Source organism: Opisthorchis viverrini (genome assembly GCF_000715545.1).
Source record: "Opisthorchis viverrini unplaced genomic scaffold opera_v5_555, whole genome shotgun sequence".
Classification (NCBI taxonomy): domain Eukaryota; kingdom Metazoa; phylum Platyhelminthes; class Trematoda; order Opisthorchiida; family Opisthorchiidae; genus Opisthorchis; species Opisthorchis viverrini.
Window position 1 is genome coordinate 160,888 of NW_008752219.1, and position 22,167 is coordinate 183,054.

At 44.4% G+C, this 22,167-nt stretch overlaps 1 protein-coding gene across 1 annotated transcript in view; it reads right to left on the reverse strand.

The window, feature by feature from the left end:
* Positions 1 to 2,871: 2,871 nt before the first annotated feature.
* Positions 2,872 to 22,167, reverse strand: part of T265_15511 (hypothetical protein) — a gene marked incomplete at both ends in the record, with an annotated part of 28,490 nt that continues 9,194 nt past the window's right edge. Inside the window, one exon of the mRNA XM_009178449.1 lies at positions 2,872 to 3,054. Coding sequence (XP_009176713.1) covers positions 2,872 to 3,054 — 183 coding nt within the window. The remainder of the gene's footprint in view (positions 3,055 to 22,167) is intronic.

Genomic DNA, 22,167 nt, shown 5'->3' on the forward strand with positions numbered 1-22,167 from the left:
CCAAGCTCAGACAGTGTCCCCCCAATAAATAGTTTCAGACCGTTGAACTGTCGCACCGGCACTCACTCACGCTCCAGCAATCCCTTGTTTGGAATATATTTGTTGTGTTCCCTTCTCTGAGCCCTTTTTCCGGTATTAGGCACTGGAGCGGGTCGGCAGCAGATACCACTGATTGGCGAATCAGCAGGTATAACAGATTGGCGACGGGGATGGGATATAACACTACCGAAGAATGGGCTGACGGTTGTCAACAAAGATGAGAGAGCTGTAGAGTACTTTGTGGCATTTCTACGGGGAGTGACGTCCCCTAAAAGATAATGTTCCGGGAAAAAACTTCAATCATCTGCTCACAATCTGTGGAACATTTTATCGTCACTTGCTGACGTCATTCTCCGTAGCATTTTCAAAATAAACTCAGTTTCAAATGCTCATCACCAAATGCCTAATCATTCGTCATTTATTGGCGCTCTGCTGACCAAAATCGCTTTATTCACTCACAAGTTATCCCACGGATCGCAGTAGAGGTCTCAAAATAAAAAACTTTAACCTAGCGCGTTTTGCGAATTAAATGGTCATTTGGCTAACCACATAGGTTTTCCCAGTTTTGAAGCATTTTATAAACTAAAAACAATTTTGGACAAATTTGCGTTTGTCCTCTAAGCTCCACCGAAAAACGAAAAGGTCAGACCATCGGTTTTTAAAAGCTTTAGTCGAAAACAAGAAGTACCACCCGAGGCGATTGAAATAGTCACACAAGACCAACTCAGACGGCGTCAGGTCTACCGGATTTGTACTAAAATTCAGAACAGGTATCGTGAAAAAAAATGTACGGTGGAACGAAAGTCCAATTAACTGCCAGCCAGTTCTACAAATAGCAACCAAGTGTAAATCTGGGCTATGATTAATTCCAGACAAAAAGTGAAAAAACACATTTCCTGCAATTGTTCCCGAATGCCCAGCAGCAAAACTAAATTTTGGGAAACTTTTTCCTCGTCAACCTCTGAAATGACCGACGAAACATCACAATCGATCAATTTGGGTCGGCCCACAATTCCCGTGTTTTTGTAACCCAGGAGTAGAGAAGGTTTTAATTTTTTTTATATTTCCCTTGTAAAATTGTCCCCAAACAGGAACAATTCAATCCATCTTTTTATACAATAAAAATTAGCATTTTGTTCCTTCTATTACCCAAGATTTGCTTTTAGCCAAACCGATTTCACTCAGAGACGCTGAATTAAAAAAGGGTGCCCACAAAGTGATTTTTCGACTCAAAATAAGAACTTACCTAAAATTTTGGAGATGAACACCAGAATGTTCCATCGACCCAAATCTCTTTTGGGGATTGGACAAAGGTCCTCTACTTGTCTGGGTTGGTGTTGTATCGTTGGTGGCCGTCTGTTGGTTACGCCTGCACTGAGCCTGCCAGACTACGAGATAGGGAGAAGACAGAGAACTCGGGACACGGCTATCTTGTCAGGACAAAACATACAGAGATTCTGTGTAAATAAATAGGATGACTAAATGGCCAAATACGGTCGTTCACTTGTTCGTTCTGTACAGCCAATGGGGGTGTTCCGGTCGTGAGCAATTTAAGCCCCAGTCCGCTGGTCTTACGCTGCCAAGTCGTGTTTGGTGAGCTCCGCCAACGCACCTGCTTTCCGAACGTGTGGTATTGATCGTGACCTTGGGGATGCGTCACTCTTTGCACGTGCACTTTTTCCATGTCTGGGCGCATCCCAACAGTCTGGGGGACGTATGACCGGGTTTGTGTGATTGCCAACCGGGAGGTGATTAGCACAACTGTTGGAGGGATTGAAAGAGTTCCCTTTGTGCGATGGCGATGGCGCAAGCAAACTGGCCGCTTTGGACAAATTTTGTGGCATTTGGGGCACAGTCAGAAAGGCTGTTTTCCGTTTCATTTGGGTAGGCCCAACCAAAACTCTAAATATGGTGCCTACCTCCATCGGTCAGGATTGTATAGTACAGATCCACGGCTGTACGGTGCAGGTAATTTGCAATGAATTATTGAACAGCCGCGAAAGTGGTCAGGGGCATCACTTTGTCCTTGTGTTTCAGATACGGAGGAGAAAGATTTGGAAAGACCATCGACTTCGAATTGGACGTTTCTCTCTCTTTTATCTCATAGCTTTCTGTAACCCTTTCGCATTCATCGTTTGCATTCTGTTTTTCTATGTCTGTGACCATGCACTTTAAAAATAAACGAAAGTAGTAGTGATCCTAGGCGTTAGCTTCACAGCTTCGGTGTGATTTCAGCATGTTCACCAACTAGTCAGCCCTGTAGGAGCTTACCAGGTCTTGTCAGGACAAAACATACAGAGATTCTGTGTAAATAAATAGGATGACTAAATGGCCAAATACGGTCGTTCACTTGTTCGTTCTGTACAGTCAATGGGGGTGTTCCGGTCGTGAGCACTTTAAGCCCCACTCCGCTGGTCTTATGCTGCTAAGTCGTGTTTGGTGAGCTCGGCCAACGCACCTGCTTTCCGAACGTGTCGTATTGATCGTGACCTTGGGGATGCGTCACTCGTTGCACGTGTGCTTTTTCCATGTCTGGGCGCGTCCCAACAGTCTGGGGGACGTATGACCGGGTTTGTGTGATTGCCAACCGGGAGGTGATTAGCACAACTGTTGGAGGGATTGAAAGAGTTCCCTTTGTGCGATGGCGATGGCGCAAGCAAACTGGCCGCTTTGGACAAATTTTGTGGCATTTGGGGCACAGTCAGAAAGGCTGTTTTCCGTTTGATTTGGATGGGACAAAACAAAACTCTAAATATGGTGCCTACCTCCATCGGTCAGGATTGTATAGTACAGATCCACGGCTGTACGGTGCAGGTAATTTGCAATGAATTATTGAACAGCCGCGAAAGTGGTCAGGGGCATCACTTTGTCCTTGTGTTTCAGATACGGAGGAGAAAGATTTGGAAAGACCATCGACTTCGAATTGGACGTTTCTCTCTCTTTTATCTCATAGCTTTCTGTAACCCTTTCGCATTCATCGTTTGCATTCTGTTTTTCTATGTCTGTGACCATGCACTTTAAAAATAAACGAAAGTAGTAGTGATCCTAGGCGTTAGCTTCACAGCTTCGGTGTGATTTCAGCATGTTCACCAACTAGTCAGCCCTGTAGGAGCTTACCAGGAAAACTGTCTTCGTATTCGGTTGCCTCTGTCAGTTTTGTTTTCTTCTGTTACGCACACCGCTGGAGAGAAATCGGTCAGGGTAGTTGTGTTCATTTAGGGTGACAAATAGCACCCACTTCGCATTCCAAAGTACCCTGAGAACGTATTATTTAGCTAATACACTCACTTGTAAATCACGTTGATCTTAACGTAGATTTCATGTGAATCCAAGCTGAAGTCCCTTTAAAACTGTTCTCCGACTGCGTGTGCTACACAAGGACCGCCTCATGTTTCATTTGGAACGATATTCGAGATATCGCAGTTTATTTTCTTTTCAGAACAACCTATGCGTAAAGGTATGAAAACCCTTAGACTGCCCGCCACCGGTTTTGTCCACTTTAGGGCTCATCAGTTAGGGGTAATCCTCGATTTTCGTCTGAAAAACAAACCAATGCAACTGCTGACGTCTATTCATTTGTAAATTACTGTGCTGTTCTGGTAGCATTTTTTCATTTATTTTTGAAGAGCATGGTCACAAACATAAAAAGTGAGTGCAAGCGATGAATGCGAAAGAGTAACAGGAGAATATGGGAGAAAAGAGAGAAACGTCTCATTCGAAATCATGCCAAGGACAATGCCAGTCTGATGAGGTGAATCCCGAAGTATGTAAAGATTTTGGTATGGGAACACGCGTCTAAGGACCAACAACCAAAGAAAGGACAAACAATGGTGAATGCTCTTCAAGGCGCAGTGTGCGCTAGCACAGTCAAGACTCGCACATCAGGCACAAAGTGACCGTCATACTGGGTCTGGTGTGAGACTAAATGGCAAAAATGTACCTTCAACGCCATGTGCCACGCATAAAAGTGTCATAAGTAAACTGAAACTTATTAGTTCCTCACGTGCAATAAATTACAACACAAGTTTTGACGGAGGTTATGGAAATGCTCACTTGAAGAGCTCAATGAACAGCGGTTCCAATGTGGCGTCGTATACTACTGATGTTGCATGCGAGTAGTCCAGGCTCTGCACGCGCGGAAGGTGGAGTTTATTACGGAAATTGTGGAACTGATTTGCAGATTTCCTTCACCATGGTATAATATTGAAAGGATATTCATCAAAGTTCAAGAGGACGCTTGAGAATGTTCAGTTCAGACTATATGCATATATATATGTCTACTGACTTCAAACTGCATAGTTCCTGTTTTCTAATAAATGACTTCCCAGTGAAGGACTTTCCTCTTTCCACCAGTAAGGGGGTGTTGAAGAGTTTTCAGTAACTTTTTGAGCGAGGCGTTATATCCATCAGGTGTGACGTACTCCTCCCAGTTCGTTTAGTCTGAATTCCAAGGGAAGCCCATCCCTTAGTGCAATCTAGGAAGGTAAAAGAATCCACCAACCGGAGTAATGAAATGGGCGCAAAAGTTACTGGTAATACGAGAACCCACTAGGCAGTGAAATCTTAGCTGAGTAGCTGGCCTCTCTGGACGCAACCAGCTACGTTTAATTTTTCCAGTAGTATGCTGAATATAAAATTTGTGCAGTTCCCCGGTGGGCTAAAAAGAGATTCACACGTATTTGTCAGTTATAAATGTCTGTTTCATAACCCCTTTACAATTGAGGCTCTGAACCTGGCTGTAGACTGGACGTTCCGAGTAAAAACCTAATTGAGAGATTAGAAGATCCTGTTACCTCTGCACTGGATGCTTTTATAAACAGAGCTCACTTTGGTTCGGTGAACCAGCTAGGAGAACCAGCTCCGAACGTAACTGGACTACATCACTGCCGATGGAATAACCGTATTCAGTGGGACCGATTTAATTGGTTGTTCTCCACTTATCCTTGACAGATGAGTTCTACTTTTAGTATCACTTTTTGGTCCGCCTAGAACTTTCCACATGAGCTTTACAAACAACCCGCCTGTACGCGTCAGTATTCAATAGATCAGCTGATTCTCATGTTTTTTGGCCTTCTGGTTCGGTTAAGCACATCAGGCTATCAAGCGGCTACCCAGACTTGGGTTCACAGTACCAAGAAAACATTAGGAAAACTGTGGTCCACAACAAGTTGGCGACGTGGAGTGCATGAGAAACGCTTTGAATGATTCAACCTTTAAATTGAGGAAATATCACGAGTTCACATTTAGTTTGTTTGTCAGACGTTTACCTGTAAAACAGGAGGGACACACTTTATAAGCAACTAGGTGTGTTTTTCAAACCAGTGGTTACAGCCTTGGGAAGCCTGATATTCAGAAATGTCACCTTGAAATAAAACACATCGGTCCATCATCATTCGCAATCATTTTGACATTTTTTTAATGAATTCTGACGCAAGGCTGCTTTGATGGGTGATTCAACAATGAACCTTCTGCCAACTGCGTACTGTATGGTCAGAGCTACTGTTACCAAAGGTTCATCAGATCCGTTGCTTTTCAGGTACATCGGCATAGAGTTAACACGGCAGACTATGTGTGTTGTCTACAAGGACTATCCAGGAAGGTTTTGGAGGCACATTACTGATGGACTCCGGAAGCTTTAGTGCCCTTTAGAATGCGGGATGATGCATTCATTATATCCCACCTTCATATATCATTGTCTGTGTTAAGTATCCCGATACGGAACTTTGAGTGACGCGTAGGTTCAACAATCCCGAATATCAGGAAGACAAAAGTACATAGGCGGGGTAAGCAGATGAATGGGGGAATTATCATAAGATCAAGTTAGATTCAACAGTCTGTGTGTTAGAATGACATTAGTTTGGAACTCATCATGGGGACAGAAGATCATGATGCATAGGATGGATTCATACTGCAAACCATTCCAAAATCTCCAAGTTCTCTTCGAGTCGTTTTCCACTATTGACTGGAAGGTCGATGGCATCACTTACTCGTAGGATCCGTGGGGTGACGAGCTGCACTTACCCGGGAAATACCCAGGTGTTGTAGGATGTCTGGTACCCGATCGATTTCACCATGGAAGTGATTTACACTATTTGGTCTGGTTCATTTTGACCCATTTCGACAGGTTGGCTGCACTCGGAAAGCTCAGAGGTCTTGATTGCTGAGTTTAAAGTTCGATTCAGTCCAAGAAAATCCAGATGGTTGCAGTAAAATAAATGAGATGGGATTGGCCAGAGCTTTTGGACCGCAAATAGGTTTACATAGGCTTACTCCTTGGCTTTAATGTCTTACAAACGGAGAAACTAGTTGGTTTCTCCGTTTTAGAAGCGTTGTTCGAAGCATTTGACGCAGTTTCCCGTTGCATCTGTATCAACACTCGGGTTGCAAACAATTGATGTTCCACACAAAATTAGACTGTCTGCGATCTATCCAGGTAATTTGCCTAGGTTTTCTACAACCATCGCTTTTCTTCACGACGGTTCGTAGCGTAATTTAACGTGAGCGACAGCATACGGCCTACACAGAGCATGCATAGAAGAGATACCGTTGTCAACACCACCACAGTACAGCGGAAGCACCGGACAGGTAACACTTCCCAGAGGCTTTAGTGCATCCCTTATGTCATTCCAAGGCATTCGACGATCAGTATCAATCACCAGGTGTCGTGGCCAGTACGACATTCGATTCGTTGGCCGCGTAAGCATTCGCGGGGACTTCTGGAGTGATCAACTCAATGGGCTTGTGGTCTGCCTTAACGCAAACACTTTGTCCCGGAAAAGATGATCTGCATTTCTTCAGGGCCCAGAACATCATCAAAAATATTCTTTCTCCATGGCTGACTACTTCGGCTCCGCGTTATTCGGGAAACAACTGGCATATTTGTCAACCTAATCCTTCTGCTTCAGGACCACACTGGCACCTTAGTCACTAGCCTCCGCTGCGAGTGGGAATATTCCGCCGATTTTGGACGGTCTGAGGGCACGTTGCCGATCTGAAATCCACACGTTGACATGTTGAAAGTCCTCGTGCACTTCAAATTTTAATTCAAACTTTCCATTTTGAAGGAGCAGGTCACACAGCGGAACAGCAAACCTGTGGAGATCATTCACCAAACAGCTGCCGTGTACTTCTACGAGAAACTGCCCGAAGAAAAGCTTTGACTTGGGGACCGTACAACCCTAGATCTTCCCCGACTTTTGCGGTCGTGGCCTGACCTCCCCGCGGTCCATTTTATGCCCTAGAAGTGTCACCGAACTTCGAGCAAACTGGATCCTGACTTCATTGATACACATACCAACTTCTCAAACACGCTTAATTAAGACTTTCAAGTCAACTTTACGTTCTTTTGCTGAACGGTCTTATACGAAGTTATCGTCCACGTACACTCTGTAATTCTTTCGTCAAACCAAGATCAAATGCCGGAAAGTGATGACACTATCCAGAAGGTAAGTCAAAAACCGTGAAATATCGGGATTGCTGGGGCGCATCAACTATTGTTGCAACCAAAGGACCGGGTACAATTCGGTTTACGGTAACTTCATTCAAAAGCTAGAAATCCATGCAAAATCGGTGTTTTCTGTTCCCCTTTTCTACCAGCACCACCGAGGAGTTGTACACACATTTGACTCCCTCGTTTACACCATTCTGAAGCATCTCTTGCAACTGTCTACGGAACTGCTGTCGTGTTGAGGTGTCGTGTGTTGAGGTATATGCCGTGGGTTGCATGGTCTAAAGCACTCGGAAGAGAACAGGGTTTCATTCGCCTGAGAGCAGTTCTGCATACCCCGTTGACCACAGATTTTACCGTACGAAAACCTCCGGAAACGCGGAAGCACTGAAGCAAACTTCAAGCTTGACTAACTAGTACTTTTCGCTTGTTTGACCCGCTTCAGGTCTATAGCAGATTCCGCACTCTTGAGAAAATCTGCTCCAAAAATTCTATGCCTCACCTCTGAGCTGATCACGGGATTGCGCTCCACCGACCTGTCACCGATGTGCACTGAGTGCAGTGATCACTCGGCAATCCTTAGTCGGTGTCCCCCACTGCCCTCCCTGCCATTGCTCACGGCTTGCACCCAGCTCCCTTCTCTCCTTGGATTAGTAATAACCCTGCCCCTGTGGCGACTAAGCAAAACTTGCCCTTACCTTATATCACAAATACCGCCTGTATCATAGTCTGCACCACTCTATTGATCGCGACCCATCTGAGGAAGAACGAGTAAGCCAAATCGTTATTATCTACAGATGGCCGATTACGATGACGTTGGTTCTTCCAGTGGCTGGATATACTCCAATTGTAGCATCTGTTCGTTGCGATTCGCCTCCGCACTTATGCTTTCTGAACAGCGAGCTCTTCAGTCAGCCGGTCCACTTTGGTCCGCAGGTCCTACAATGGAGACTCTTCTCTCTCTTCGGTGACTCTAGGGTAGTCAGTTGGCTTCCTTAGCGACTGCCCAGTGGATCTCCTGGCCGAATTCGTGGCCAACTTCACCCGAGCTCCGAGGCGATGTTCAGTGCCACCAACCCACCCCAATCCGTGCTTTTTCCAGCCCGTCAACTGCGTGAATTCCCCACCACAGCCGTTTGCTCTTCTGTACAATGAACGAAGTAGTCTACACCAATACGCATCAGCCCAGACGGTGAGACACTTGGGAATCCAAAATTTTCTGCTATTTTGAATAAAGGTTATCAGGCAGTCACCGTGAAAGAACAATTAGAGCCAACAACACATCCTAAACGGGACTGTGGTGAGTTTATGGGTGAGAAGTCAAGACATCAAGATAAATATCGAATTTCATTACGGTCGAGGCCAAACGAGCTCAGTCCAGGGCAAATCTTCCAGGACTGTCGCAAACATACATAAATCAAATTGTATTGCTGAGCTGTACATCAGCGTTTCTGTGATTCGATACCGTTTCCCAAAGATGTCCCTGTGGACACAGGGTATTCTACTTACGTTTACATCAACTCGACTTTGTGCAAGTCCCTCCCTACATAGAGAGTATTTTCAGGAAAGGGTGAAATCCATCATCTTGCGTGCCGCTTCCTCTTTTAAAAAGTATCAAAAAATATAAGGCATGTGATAACTTCGTGTCTGATGCTGATTTTGAGCTCGCTTCGTATGACGACTTTTACCCCCCCCCCTTGAATAGCCCCAAGTTGGGTAGCAACTAGAGACCGTAGGGTGAAGGTATTAATTAGTCTGGTTGCAACCGCCTCAGCTGTTAATCAACAGATGTCATTACCCAACATTTTGGTCATCATTTCTCATGAACGCGATCAAATTTTCATGAATTCGCAAGATTGTTGGACGGGACCGAAGGATTGTGATCAGTGAGTTCAAACAATACATCTTTATCAGGTTGTTGCAATCAAAGGGCTGACCGAATTTTGGACACAAAACCGCTGCGGAATAATTCAGGCATTCGGGGAAGCTCGGTTAAGTGAGGCTTAAAAAAGAAGAGTTGCGAAGAGTTGCGATTTGTCCAAAACAGGCGGTAGCATATGTATAGAGATAGGGTTACAAAATAGAGTTATGAGGATCTTTATCCCAGTTGTTGTGTGGATAGGTGTAAGGCCACAGTAATCTTTGAAGCATCCTAAAAACGCCGCAGAAACAGCATACGTCCAGAAACGTCTGGGTGATGCCACGTGCACGTGACATGTGCGCGCAGTGCGCCCCAAAGCAACTATTCCAGACTCGCGAGAAGACTCGTAGACCTTTATCCGATCTGTGGCATAGACATAGAGAATTAATACTTTAGGGCAAGGCGACAATTGGAAAATTGTGAAGAAGGAACAACCACACGAAATAGCACAAAGCAAATGAAAGTTTTATTGGGAAATCGCTCAACCCTTAAGCCGGCGAATCGAGCACACAAAAACCGCTCAGGATGATCCTTGGGACGACTGTAACGAAACTTACGTTTTATAACAGAATCAATAATGTGAATGGGTCTTGTGGTGCGTTTGTATCCCTCTTTTGCTTCCATTATAATATTACGCAGTTCGTCGGTTTTTTTGTTTGAATACCAAAAAACTACAAAATCGCGCTTTTGTACCGTTTACACGATTCACAAACCATCAAGAAAGGAATTTGGTGCATGGACAATCGAACAGTCAGTGGAGCATCGAAGGCCGTAGTGTGACCCGCTGTTCTGCCAAGGTAACCGAACGGACCGTCATTCAGTCGAGTCACTCACTATTAATGCTACCATCAGTCCAATCCAAACTAGTTCCCAACCGAATTCCCTGGGAATCATTCAGCTGTCCATCGTTTTGCGGTAGGTTGCACTGATAGCATTATTGTGGCAGGTAGCCTTCAAAAGGCGAACTCCCGCGCCGGGAGTCGAACCCGGGCCGCCTGGGTGAAAGCCAGGAATCCTAACCGCTAGACCACGCGGGATACGCCGGGAAGTACATTGCCATCTACCGGCCAGGGTGTGTAGTAGAACACAGGCGTTAAGCGCACTCTTAAGTGGTTGACAGTGCTCTGTACGGTAATGCACGTTACTTTCGAGTCCGGATTACAGACTGTCCATGGGGTTGTCTTCGGGAATCTGACTTTCCTCACACAACTCATTTTCCAGCTACTTGAAATACAAAATTTATGGTGAGATGTTCGAATAGCAAAATTGGCCTGGAAGCTCAAGAGAAACCATGGAAACTTTGATGATAAGCTGGCAGCCGGAGTTGACTTCACCACGATACGTTCTTTCAATAAGTGACAACCGGTCTAATTAGTTGTAATGTCCGTCCATGAGAGATTCTGTGCTTCTCCGCTCTTCGGTTCTAGATACAGGCAGGTTATTCAACGGACGATTCCACCTGATCTTTCTCGTACGAAGTCATCACGTACAACGTGCTTTCATCCTAGGGTGAATACACATATATTCCGAGGTGAGAGAGGGGTTAAAATCTGTTAGAGTAATGTTTGAAATGTTTACTGTAGGCTTTGTTCACTTGCGCTTGTAGAAAACAGGTAGTTCTGTACTTAACCCATCGTACTCGCGATAGGGTCATTGAAAATTCCTCGACAATGGTCTATCGGTTTCGTCTTTCTTGGGACCCATCAGGTTGGCACAGTCCTATAGTTTGCGTTAACCCGGAGTTTTCGATTGTGTGCAGTTGGCGAAAAGAAGTTCAATATAATTCGGTGCTCAAGCAGAACGTAAGGTCAATGGGAGCTTGATGGGCGAAACGGATAGTGTGGGTTGTCCAAGGACATTCATGGACCTTGTAAGTAGTATGTTTCATCGAGAAAATACCTCATGATATCTAAGCTGTCATGCTATCAGTGAAATATGCTCCATTTATTCTCTGCCCTTAGCAACAAAGCAGTTTGAAATTTATCTGTATCTCTTCTGACTGTTTTTGTTAAACACTGGTGCTATGGTAACACTATACGACATGGGTGTAGTAGCTCAGTGTGGCTGTTTGCGATTCGCGCAACATGAAAGAGTGGCCTATAACAGTCAGAACAGTAGCAGTTCAACACCCACACTTTGCATTAGGTCAGATTTCGTTTGCTCTCACATTCCATGATATGATCGTACGAGTACCGTACCAGTATTGTTAACCACCAAGTGTTTTTAACCTGATTACCTGTCTACTTTGTAGAAGGCCAGATTCTCCATCAATGCAGTTTGGCATGCTTAGGCTGGAAATAATTTGGATGAGACTGCAACTCAGGGATCATGTAGATACTACTACCATAGTAATCCAACGTTTAGCCACCCGGTTTGGGACACCGAATGTGATATGATTGGGAGATGTAATAGTGTTAAATGGAAACTGATATTCGTACCACCGGAAGATACAGCGAAGGTCACTAAGGCGATCGAAGTTGAAGAATCTATGACGTCATTGTTGGTAATCACCAAAAGGCCATTCGTTTACTCCAATAAAATGAAATGGCTGGTCAGCAATTAATATGTCGGTATGAACAAGTGACTAACTATGAATAAGCAATATCAGTATTTTGCAATCGGATTTGGTTCAATCGAAGGCCGTTATTCTGATAGTCGACATGACGTGAGTGTCAACTGTGGTGTTTTGTTTCCATTATCACACTACGTATTTTGTCAATTGCATAACTGTTTTTTGTTTGAATACGAAAACCGTAGAAAAACGCGCACTTGTACAATTTACACTCAATACAAACGTGGTCACGTGCTCTAACTCTCTCTGCTAATTTCGCTCGAACTTACAGCGGTCATCCGCGAGTTCAGTGTGCCAACTCTGGTATCAAAACATTTCATACCATCTTCGGAGTCGATTATATGTGAGACCCTTGGACTATCATTATTATTATTAGGCCAAGGACGACAGGAGGCAGCTAGCCACAGGTACAGAGCATTAGTATGTATCTGGTATCGCCAGACTTTCACACCGCTCACTTATTTCACTGGTGTACGCCCGGCTTAGTTTTACCTGTCAGCCACAATTAGGTGAAAGATTGTCTAACTTATCTATACTCTGGATGGGCTGCGGTAAAAGGTTGCTCCCGCGCCGGGAGTCGAACCCGGGCCGCCTGGGTGAGAGCCAGGAATCCTAACCGCTAGACCACGCGGGACACTGTCACCGTGGAAATCGGCGCAGAGTTCTGAGGTTGGAATTAGCTTGGCCGTCGCCAAGGACGACAGGAGGCAGCTAGCCACTGGTACAGGGCATTGGTGTGCATCAGGTTTCGCTCATTATATTTGTAGTGGATAACCCTAGCAAATACCAGTTCAAAGTAGTTAAATCAAGTGAGTAAAAATAGGCGAGATGATACAACCCACAGTTCGTTGGTGCGGTTAGTTAGTACCACCACAATAAATCCAAATCGATCTCATTCCTGGAAGCTTCCTTAATATATTCCTAGATACTATCCCGTCGTAGTCTGAAAGGTAGATCACCGCTCGTTAATTCACTGACAGCGTAACTCGACACAGCAAGAAGGGAACACGCCTTTCACGAGGTACAGAATTTGTATTGTGTGTATGCATCCATATTTCTTTACATTCATTTAAACAAAAGTTATTCGGTATGAATAGAAGAGGAATAAGCTGAGTTTTAGTGAGAGATAGAAATCGGTACAATTTGACTAATGCTAAGTTACAAAGAAAGTACTAATGTACAATGGTCAGAAGGATTACCATATATTCACTGGTGTATGCCCGGTTTAGCTTTACCTGCCTGCCACAACTAGGTAGGTGATTGTCTAGCTTATTTGCACATCGGATGTCTGTGGTAAAAAGGTCCCTCCCGCGCCGGGAGTCGAACCCGGGCCGCCTGGGTGAAAGCCAGGAATCCTAACCGCTAGACCACGCGGGACACACCGACCGAAAACCTTACACGTATTTCAGCATTGTTTACTTCACCTATCGCTGTGCTTAGTTAGATTCACATGTTTAATCACATCATCATATGTTCCACACGTCCTCATCACATTTGCGTCAAAACATGTCTCAGCCTGCGATTTTAAGCCTCTAGGTCCATAGAGAACACGGTGCCCATATCTTTCACATGACAGTGCTTCCGAAACAGGTCGCTCTTGTTGGGTAGTTTCTTCATCTTTCTTCAGGTGAACTTTTCCAACCTTGGCCCAAATATGATCACCTTATAGTCAACGTGAAGGTCACCACCTTCTGAAGCACTAACTTATAACTGAAACGACCAGTATGTTCGTACCGGATAGACTCATTATGATCTTACTTGACCTCACGAAACTGTCAACACCCGCGACAACCGGCTCTGTTCAAACGCTGTTTCTGTTTGTACCCCTGTATCATCGCTCCGTCGCTAGTCACTTTCGGGTTCATCAAGCTCAATCCTTCAGACGTAGCTTGCTGCTGCATTTCACTTTGTAATTGTCCTGGTGAGTCACGGGGGCCAATACCACACCAAGTCTGCGCTAGATCCTGTCCACAACTGTAATTCGGTGCCTCATAAAGGACCGTGGAACTTCAAAGCGGGGAAAACGCATATTCATAATTCGCAACCTATGTGGACGGTGCTCTGAAATTGACTTAGGATTGCGGGAGGCACTTCGCTTTTGCTGACCCGGTGATTGAGAAACCATCAGCAGTGCGCATCTCACGAAACTCCATTCCGAAATTTCCAATCCGCGACTTCCCGGCTAGTAGATAGTACACTCGAGTGTTTGGACACATGCGGCTGGTCAGTGGTGTGATCAAATCGCATTCTGAACAGAATAAAAGGCCACTCAATCATCAAGCAAGGAATTCACGTGATGTGGTCACGTGCTTACTGAATTCTCGAGTGACGATTTCTCCGATAGGAGTTTCACTCATCTTGTGAAATTGACGGATTGGTGTTGAACTGACAGGTCCTTTTGTGATACATGTCGCTTCTCATTTTCTTGTGTAAATACATTCACTGGAACAAATCTCCCGATGTCAACCGACCGGATAATGACAATCGAAATCTCAAACGTCAGTTTCAATGAAAATATGTGTGTATATGTCGATTACATCTTCCATCATTCTCTTACCGGATGATGTCACTGGATGCAATCGTGTGGAACACGAAGTAATCATTTGTTCTTGTAAATATCCTAGCGAGATGGCTCAGTGGTTAGAGCGCGAATTTACTGATCGGAAGATCCGTGGTTCGAACCCGACCTCTGCATCTCGACTTCCCCGGTCACTGCTTAGGCAACCTTGCAGTATCGAAGACCTCGTGCCTTCTTCGGGATGCATAGCAGCTAAGTAGCACAAGGACGTTATAGCTGAACGAGCTTTTTACCTCAGGTTTAGGTTTTTGGGCCAGTTAGCTCTTACTACCAGAGGGTTGACTTTACTCCTTACTAATCTACAATTCCGGTGACTGGAATGCGAAACGAAGTCACTTTGAAAGCCGCAATCACACCATCAATAAAATGCCAATGTCCACTGGTCACGATTTCTACAACTTGGGTCTCTATTCAAGAAGTTAGAAGTCACCATGTTTTGGAATTTTGGGCCCAATGAATCTTGAAGATTAGCGTTGATTCTGGTACGAATTGGGCAGCATGACGGTAAAAAGCACCAGATAGGATATTCACGTAGGTGTAAACATACCTTAGTGGGTCAACTCCCTTGTCTATCGGCTTGAAGCTTGCAGTTAGGGCTGGGTCACTAATTTGTGCAAAACAGTCGACCTAAAAGTCAGGATCTAGAATGTACTGTAATTTGTAATAATACGGGAGAGTAAATATCACGCAAATTTTTGATTTTCTTCATTTCTTCACCTGCGTTAACCGGAGAAAGAATTACCGGAAACACAAACCCTTTTTCCGGGAGTAAGCCATGTCCGAGCACCAGTAACGAGCCGTTCCATTCATTTTCTGGTGAAATTTCGCGAGTTCGTGTACTGTAAAATTGTCGTGCTTTGATTTTTAAAAGATTAGCTGAAAGAATTAATCGTAAGCAGAATCAAATACAGTAGTGCAATCAAGCGTACTAGCGTACTGTCAAAACGATACGTCGATAAACGAATAGAGAAAAACGAATAATCATCAGGTGAAACTATAAACGATTTTTTCTCCAAAACTTCCGATCAGTAGTTTGGGTGTATATTGTAAATCTGTTCGCCTCTCATAAACACCCCGAACAAACTGGTCTCACACACCGCCATACGAGATGTAACAAAATAATAATAATCGTTCAGCTGTAGCCCCCTTTCGGTGCCTATCTGCCATGCCACACGAAGGAGTCATGAGGGCTGGGATACTGCCAGGTCGCACAAGCCTAGAGCGGGGAAGTCGAGAGTCAGAGGTCGGGTTCGAACCACGGACCTTCCGGTCAGTAAATTCGCGCTCTTACCACTTGGTCCATCTCGCCCCATACGAGATGTGGAAATGTTCATAAGATGTGGGATCTAACCTCCAACGCATAATTAATGTTTAGCCGTGCGATCACTTGAGCCCAGCACTTGGTACCCAAATCTATCAAATGAAACTGGTGAGGGTGCATTCGAGAAATACACTCATTTGCAAATTAATTTGGTTTTCACGAGAGAATCAACTGAACCTCTCGTTTATGATATTCTACAACTGAATGTGCTGCACACAGACCGCCTCATGTTTCAGTTGGCACGATATTCGAGATATCGTAGTATATTTTCATTAGGGAAACTACTCACAAGGTTGCTGAAAAGTCTTCAACAGCCCACCACCGGTTTCGCCCTTCTGTTTTGGGCTCATCAGGTGGGCACAGTCTCCGAGTTTCCGTCAAACTTATGGTCTACTTGAACCCAAATTGCATTGTTTTCGAGAAATACACTCATTTGCAAATCAATTTGGTTTTCTCGAGAGACTCAACTGAACCTCTCGTTTATAATATTCTACAACTGAATCTGCTGTCGAAGAGTTTTCAGCGACCTTGTGAGTAGTTTCCCTGGTGAGAGTGCATCTTTGTTGGTCGGAATTTTTGTTGGATTATCTCCTCTTTAGAAGGCAAAACCTTTGCCATCGAAGTTGCACTAACGAGGAACTGGGATAACAAGAGAAAATCTCTTTGGGTCACGATTGGTTCCTCGTTCAGGAATGTCCTTCGGAGTTCCTTCGTTATTCGGCCCAAAGAATCGATTAAACCCATCTTCAATTTGGACAGTTGCGTTTATCAACAGTTTAATCGTCTAGCTCATAGCTTGCTAGTGATCACATCTTTCACGAGGGTCGATCATTTGCAGCGTAAACCGTGAAGCGATCCGATCAATGCAATGAACAGTTGTCACGAACGAACCGCTTTGTCTCAGTTTGTTCACTTGTATGAACGAGTCTATTCATTCTGACGCCACTTTATTTGTAGAACTAAGACGTCACTTCCCCAAAATCTCGCGCGATTCGGTCACGTCTCATTTTTACGTTCAACTAAATACTTATTTTCGACAAAGTTGAAAAACATCAAATACGAAGACACGCATAATTAGAGTAACGGGGAAGCTGAGAGCTTGTGTAATCGCACCTTTGGTCTCCTGCACACCAAGCAGACTAACTAGTTAAGTTAACCGAATTTCGCTGAACCTTTAAACTGTTTTGGCCATCTAAAAGACAGCAGGACCGAACTTATTGTGAACATCACGTATTGTCTGATTAATGGCTTCACTACTCGTGAACACATAAAACATGACGCGGATGAATAGCGAATCCGATGCGATGCTTTTATATGCAAAAATAGAACGCAAATGTGCGTCACTAACAAATCATGCAGTGGAATCCAGTTCGTTCTTTTGATCATTCTTCAATCTCTACTGTCGTTTACATGCCTAAAGCTTCGCCGGGAAGAAGACTAGTGAAAGACCCTTCCTCCGTTTCGGTTTGTCTCGTGCAATCATCTTTGTGTCCAGTCAAAACGTTTCCCGATCGCCGTATTAAGACTTGGTCTCGCGCGTAATCCGTAAGAATCCATGCAGCCCGTTGATTGGCACATCCGCCTACTGATTCACTTTTGAGATACATTGAATGGTTACATGGAATAACCTCGTCTCAGCTAAAATGTCCTTTTCGTGAACATATTCATTTTTATCTCTGTAATTTACTACTCATAAGGTTGCTGAAAATTTGTCGACAGCCCACGACCGGTTTCGCCCTTCTTTGGGCTCATCAGGTAGGCGCAGTCAACCTAATGTTCTACTTGAAACCAAATTGCACGAAATTATCGAATATACACTCATTTGCAAACTAATTTGGTTCTTTCTAGGGACTCACCAGGTACGCAGCTGAATCTCTTTGCATTAGTATTGTTCTCAGGCAACTGAATGTGCTGCACCAGGCCGCTTCATGTTTCAGTCGCTACGATATTTAAAATATTGCGATACATGTATATTTTTGTAATGTACTACTCATTCATTTTTATCTTCGACATACCACCGCCTACAATGTTGTTGAATAAGTCCGCGCGACATACTACGGGGTTTGGACTTTTTGTGGCCCTTCATTTCAACCTTCTTGGACACATTATAACACGTGCACAGGTAACTGTTCATATGACATCGTCCCCTACTACACTCGTTTACCAAAGCCTCAGTCACCCTCTAGCATCGAATTTACCTGTTATTTCAAAATACACCATAAGTAAGCGAGCTACACTCAGTTGTATACCGATTTGGTTTTGGTGAGCGACTCGCATGGAACCCAGCTGAATCTCTCGTTTATGCTGTCGAGGAGTTTTCAGTAACCTTACAAGTAGTGTGTTACATTTAGACCAGTAGTAAATTCAAACTCCACAGTGAACAGATGCAAGATTTTAGCGCTATGTTGAACGGACCGTCAATAAAGTCACACTATTTCACCGTTTATTTCAACTCCCCATGAGCACAAAGTAATTAGCTTTGAAAATTGGCATAAATGCCGGACCCAGATGAGGTCATGTAAAATTTTACGTGGGCACCTCGTCCAAACGAAATCGCCAGGTGGTGAAGAGCAAAATACAAAACACAGCAGACATTTGACTAATAAACTAACCTGCATACCACTTTGGTTTTGACGCAATCCTCACCTCGAACACAGCTGATTCTCTCGAGTATGACGTAATTCCTCACCCGGACGCACTAAACCAGACCGCCTAATTTGTTACGGTATTTGAGATATCTCAATACAGGCAAAATACACTACTTATAGGGCTGTCGAGTAGCCTTCAGCAACCTGATAAATAGTGCATAAAGTCAACACAACACACATCTTTCAGATTGCATGACCTCAGAAGCGTAAGCAAACCCATGTGCAAATGATCCGATGTTGGAGACGCTATGTGAACTGGACTCACTGATTGAGCACGTCTCGAATCGCTCGTGTGATGCAGCTAAATGATGAAAGGAACTGTTGGAGTTCTGTATCAAAAATTTTTCAGAACCTGAATCACTCACAGTTACGGGGAAAGGCAAGTGTTGCTATTTGCAGTAGTAAACACGAAATTTAACCTACAGAAACTGGAGGATTTGTTGAATGTTCAAGCTCTGGTATGGGTTGCCTGAGAGAAAACCGGTTGAAGAGGTTCGGAAGTAAAAACCCCTACCTTGATGACTATACTACCTTGCCAAATATGAGATGGACTAACGCTTAAGAAGTTATACAAACTTGGAGATGTCAGACGTACGCTGGGATGGGCCTGAAAGATCAGTAAAATACTCAACATTATAACATTACTACAGATGTCCACTATCAGGAGAACCAGCTCCGAACGTAACGGGACTACATAACAGCCATTGTTTTCGTTGAGACAAATTTCGTTGGTTGTTCTTCACTCGCCCTTGACAAATGAGTTGTATTCTTGTACGCTTGTACGCGACAGTGATCAATAGAGTCGCTGACTCGCACGTTCATTGACATTTTCTGGTTTGGCCAAACGCACCAGGCTATCAATCGACTATCTAAACCGGAGTTCACGGTAATAAGACAGTGAGGAGGCTGGTCCACAGCATCCACTGAAGAGGCTCAGAGATGATCGGAGCGGATGCTGTTCTAACTTATACTGTGAACCTGTTATTAACCAGCCTTGACTGCCGTGGGACCACTTTTGTGCAAAGAACTTCGGGCGTCGTGTCTTTCCCGGTCGCCTTTGGTTGAAAGCGTGATACCCGGTGTTACATCGGTTCACGAACGTGATCACTAAGTCTTATGCTTTCGTAGTGAGAAAGGACTGAAACATACATACACGCGGTTTGGTTCCAATGAGGTTTTGCCCAACCTACAAGGAACCTGGTCACGTGACTCATGAGGCCTGCTATCGGCCCAGCCTATAGTTGTATACAACGTACACCGACTCTTCCTTCTTATCTCATATGTGTTTCCGTAAATCACAGAGACTGGGGGGAGAAACAAATCACCCGACCAGTTGACATTTCTATTTGTCATTATCGGGAAGATCTTGGAAGAGTTGTGAGTAAACAGTTGTGAAAAATGAATCAATTGACCTCTTTAATCACGGGGGGTTAGAAAAATGGCAATTAGCATTGTGTCAAGCGCGGTGCGGAAATCAAGTCCTGCTTCAATTAGATACGCTAATTTATGGAGTTGAAAATGCCGTGGTGTTCGTTGTTTGTTTGTCACCTTTGACAGAAATGTGGATCGGCACCTAAGTTTTTGGGCACTTGTGGCAAAATGCAAGGGAAACAACTGTGCCTGGACTGTGCTTGTTATGAGGTACGTAGCAAAGCATAGTTCCAAATGTTTGGCTAACTAGAATTCAGGGCTTCGAGCTGCAGTTCTGAAGAGATTATACGTTTTGCTTGACAGTACATCAATCTGACCTCAATGAGCGTGGAACCCGACCGGTGAGCACCCAGTCGCGCACTGACGACGTCTCCTCCTAATCTTGCAACGCGACATTCGCAAGCCAATGACCAAGCTCGGCAAACTGCCAACTGGCCAACAGCCACCGACATTGNGGGAACCTCAGTTGATTGCAGTTGTGGAGGGAATACATCGGCTAACAACGATCAGTAGTCGAAAGCCAGTTCTTTGTGCTTCCCAGGTTAGAATAGAAATATTTGCTTCTACTTACCAACAGAGAGGTGACATAACCTTCCACATGACCCACTAAGCCCGGAGAAATATATCGAACCACGCTGGCTGTCTTTTTGAAGCCTATAACCTAGCAAGCGAGGTTTCCCTTCAATGCCCAAAAGCAATACTGATTTCTTTTGGTAGGTTTATCATTTGTTTCGCTCCCAGTGCGAAGCCAGTTTTTTCCGCCCACCCGTTAAGATTTTTTTGCTTTCCGCCTTCCTCGTTCTGTCTATTTTGACTTAAGCTAATACCTCATACGAAGACCGCTCGACTGTCGTACATCTCGAAGTTATTAATTCAGGCTCCTTGTGTACTTGTGCCCTTCTATTTTGAATGACGCTGCCCGTAAGTGAACTAGAGCTATGCAACAAGATTAGAACACACCCGCTAGGCGGTGAGCCACGTGACCAGGGCAAATGAACTTTGAGCGTGCTCAAAATGTCAGTACGTACTTTATTGCTTGACGATGAAAGTTACTGAGGACCATCGGGTTAGCCTTATGCTCAGCTTCAGTCCGAATCGTGTGCGATTCGAGAAGTACACTCATCTTCAAATTAATCTGGCTCCAACTGGAAAATCGAGTGGAATCCCAGATGAAACTCTCGTTTGTGATACTCTTCAACCGAAGATGCTGCCTAAAGACCACCTCTTATTTTAGCTGGAACAATATTCGAGATATACTGGAGGTATATTTCTACGAAGATGAAACACACAGGGTCACCGAAGACTCTTCGACAGCCCACAACCTTATGAGTAGTGTGTCCGGTCATGAAAATTTACTACCGACTGAAACATGAGGTCGTATTGGGTATAGTTAATATGTCGTTCCTCTTTAATGAGAACTCATCATGTAACCGTAAGACCTACTCAATTGGTACAGAATACGAAAGTTCGCTTGCCTGCTTCTAGTTACCTGGTGCTGACGGGTTACCCCGAGGGGAATACATCTATCACTCTAAACTGCCGAAGAAGTTCAGGCGTTTGATTAAGACATCGAGAATCCTCGCCGTACGTTGTTGGATTTCGATGGAATATATATGGTTCAAGCAACTTGGAAGCCGATACGCAAGGAGATTTAAGTAAATACTACGTCCGATAGCTCAGTGCATGAATTGACTAGGTAGTACAAATGTCTAGGATTTTATGAAATCTGCTGTTCGACTGTGGTTCAGACAGGAGGCGACAGTGATTGGTGGCTGGAGGTAACAAATACCCGGTCAACACACCATGAGAAGCCCTGTTTTTCATCTGGCAGACGGACATCAGGAGTGCACTTTGAAGCAAATTCATGTAGCATACTCGCTTTACGTGACGAAAACTTGGAGCGAAGCCAAGCTGATACCAATTTATGAAATACTCTAATTCTCTGACCACAACAAGACGATGCCATTGTTAAAGGGAATACAACCATCGAACGAGTAATACTCAAAAGTTAATGAATTGAGCACTGTGGCTAGCCCCTTTGTCATCGTTCAACACACCATCGACTGGCCTTCGCTGATCCGCAAGCTTCCGTGCATAAAGCACTTTATTCTGGTTCACCTGACCTTCGTTTTTCCTATTTCTGGAGCCAAGCATCATTCCAGATAGTAGTTTATAGATAGACAGACTATCCTCGAGTGCATAAGGGCGGA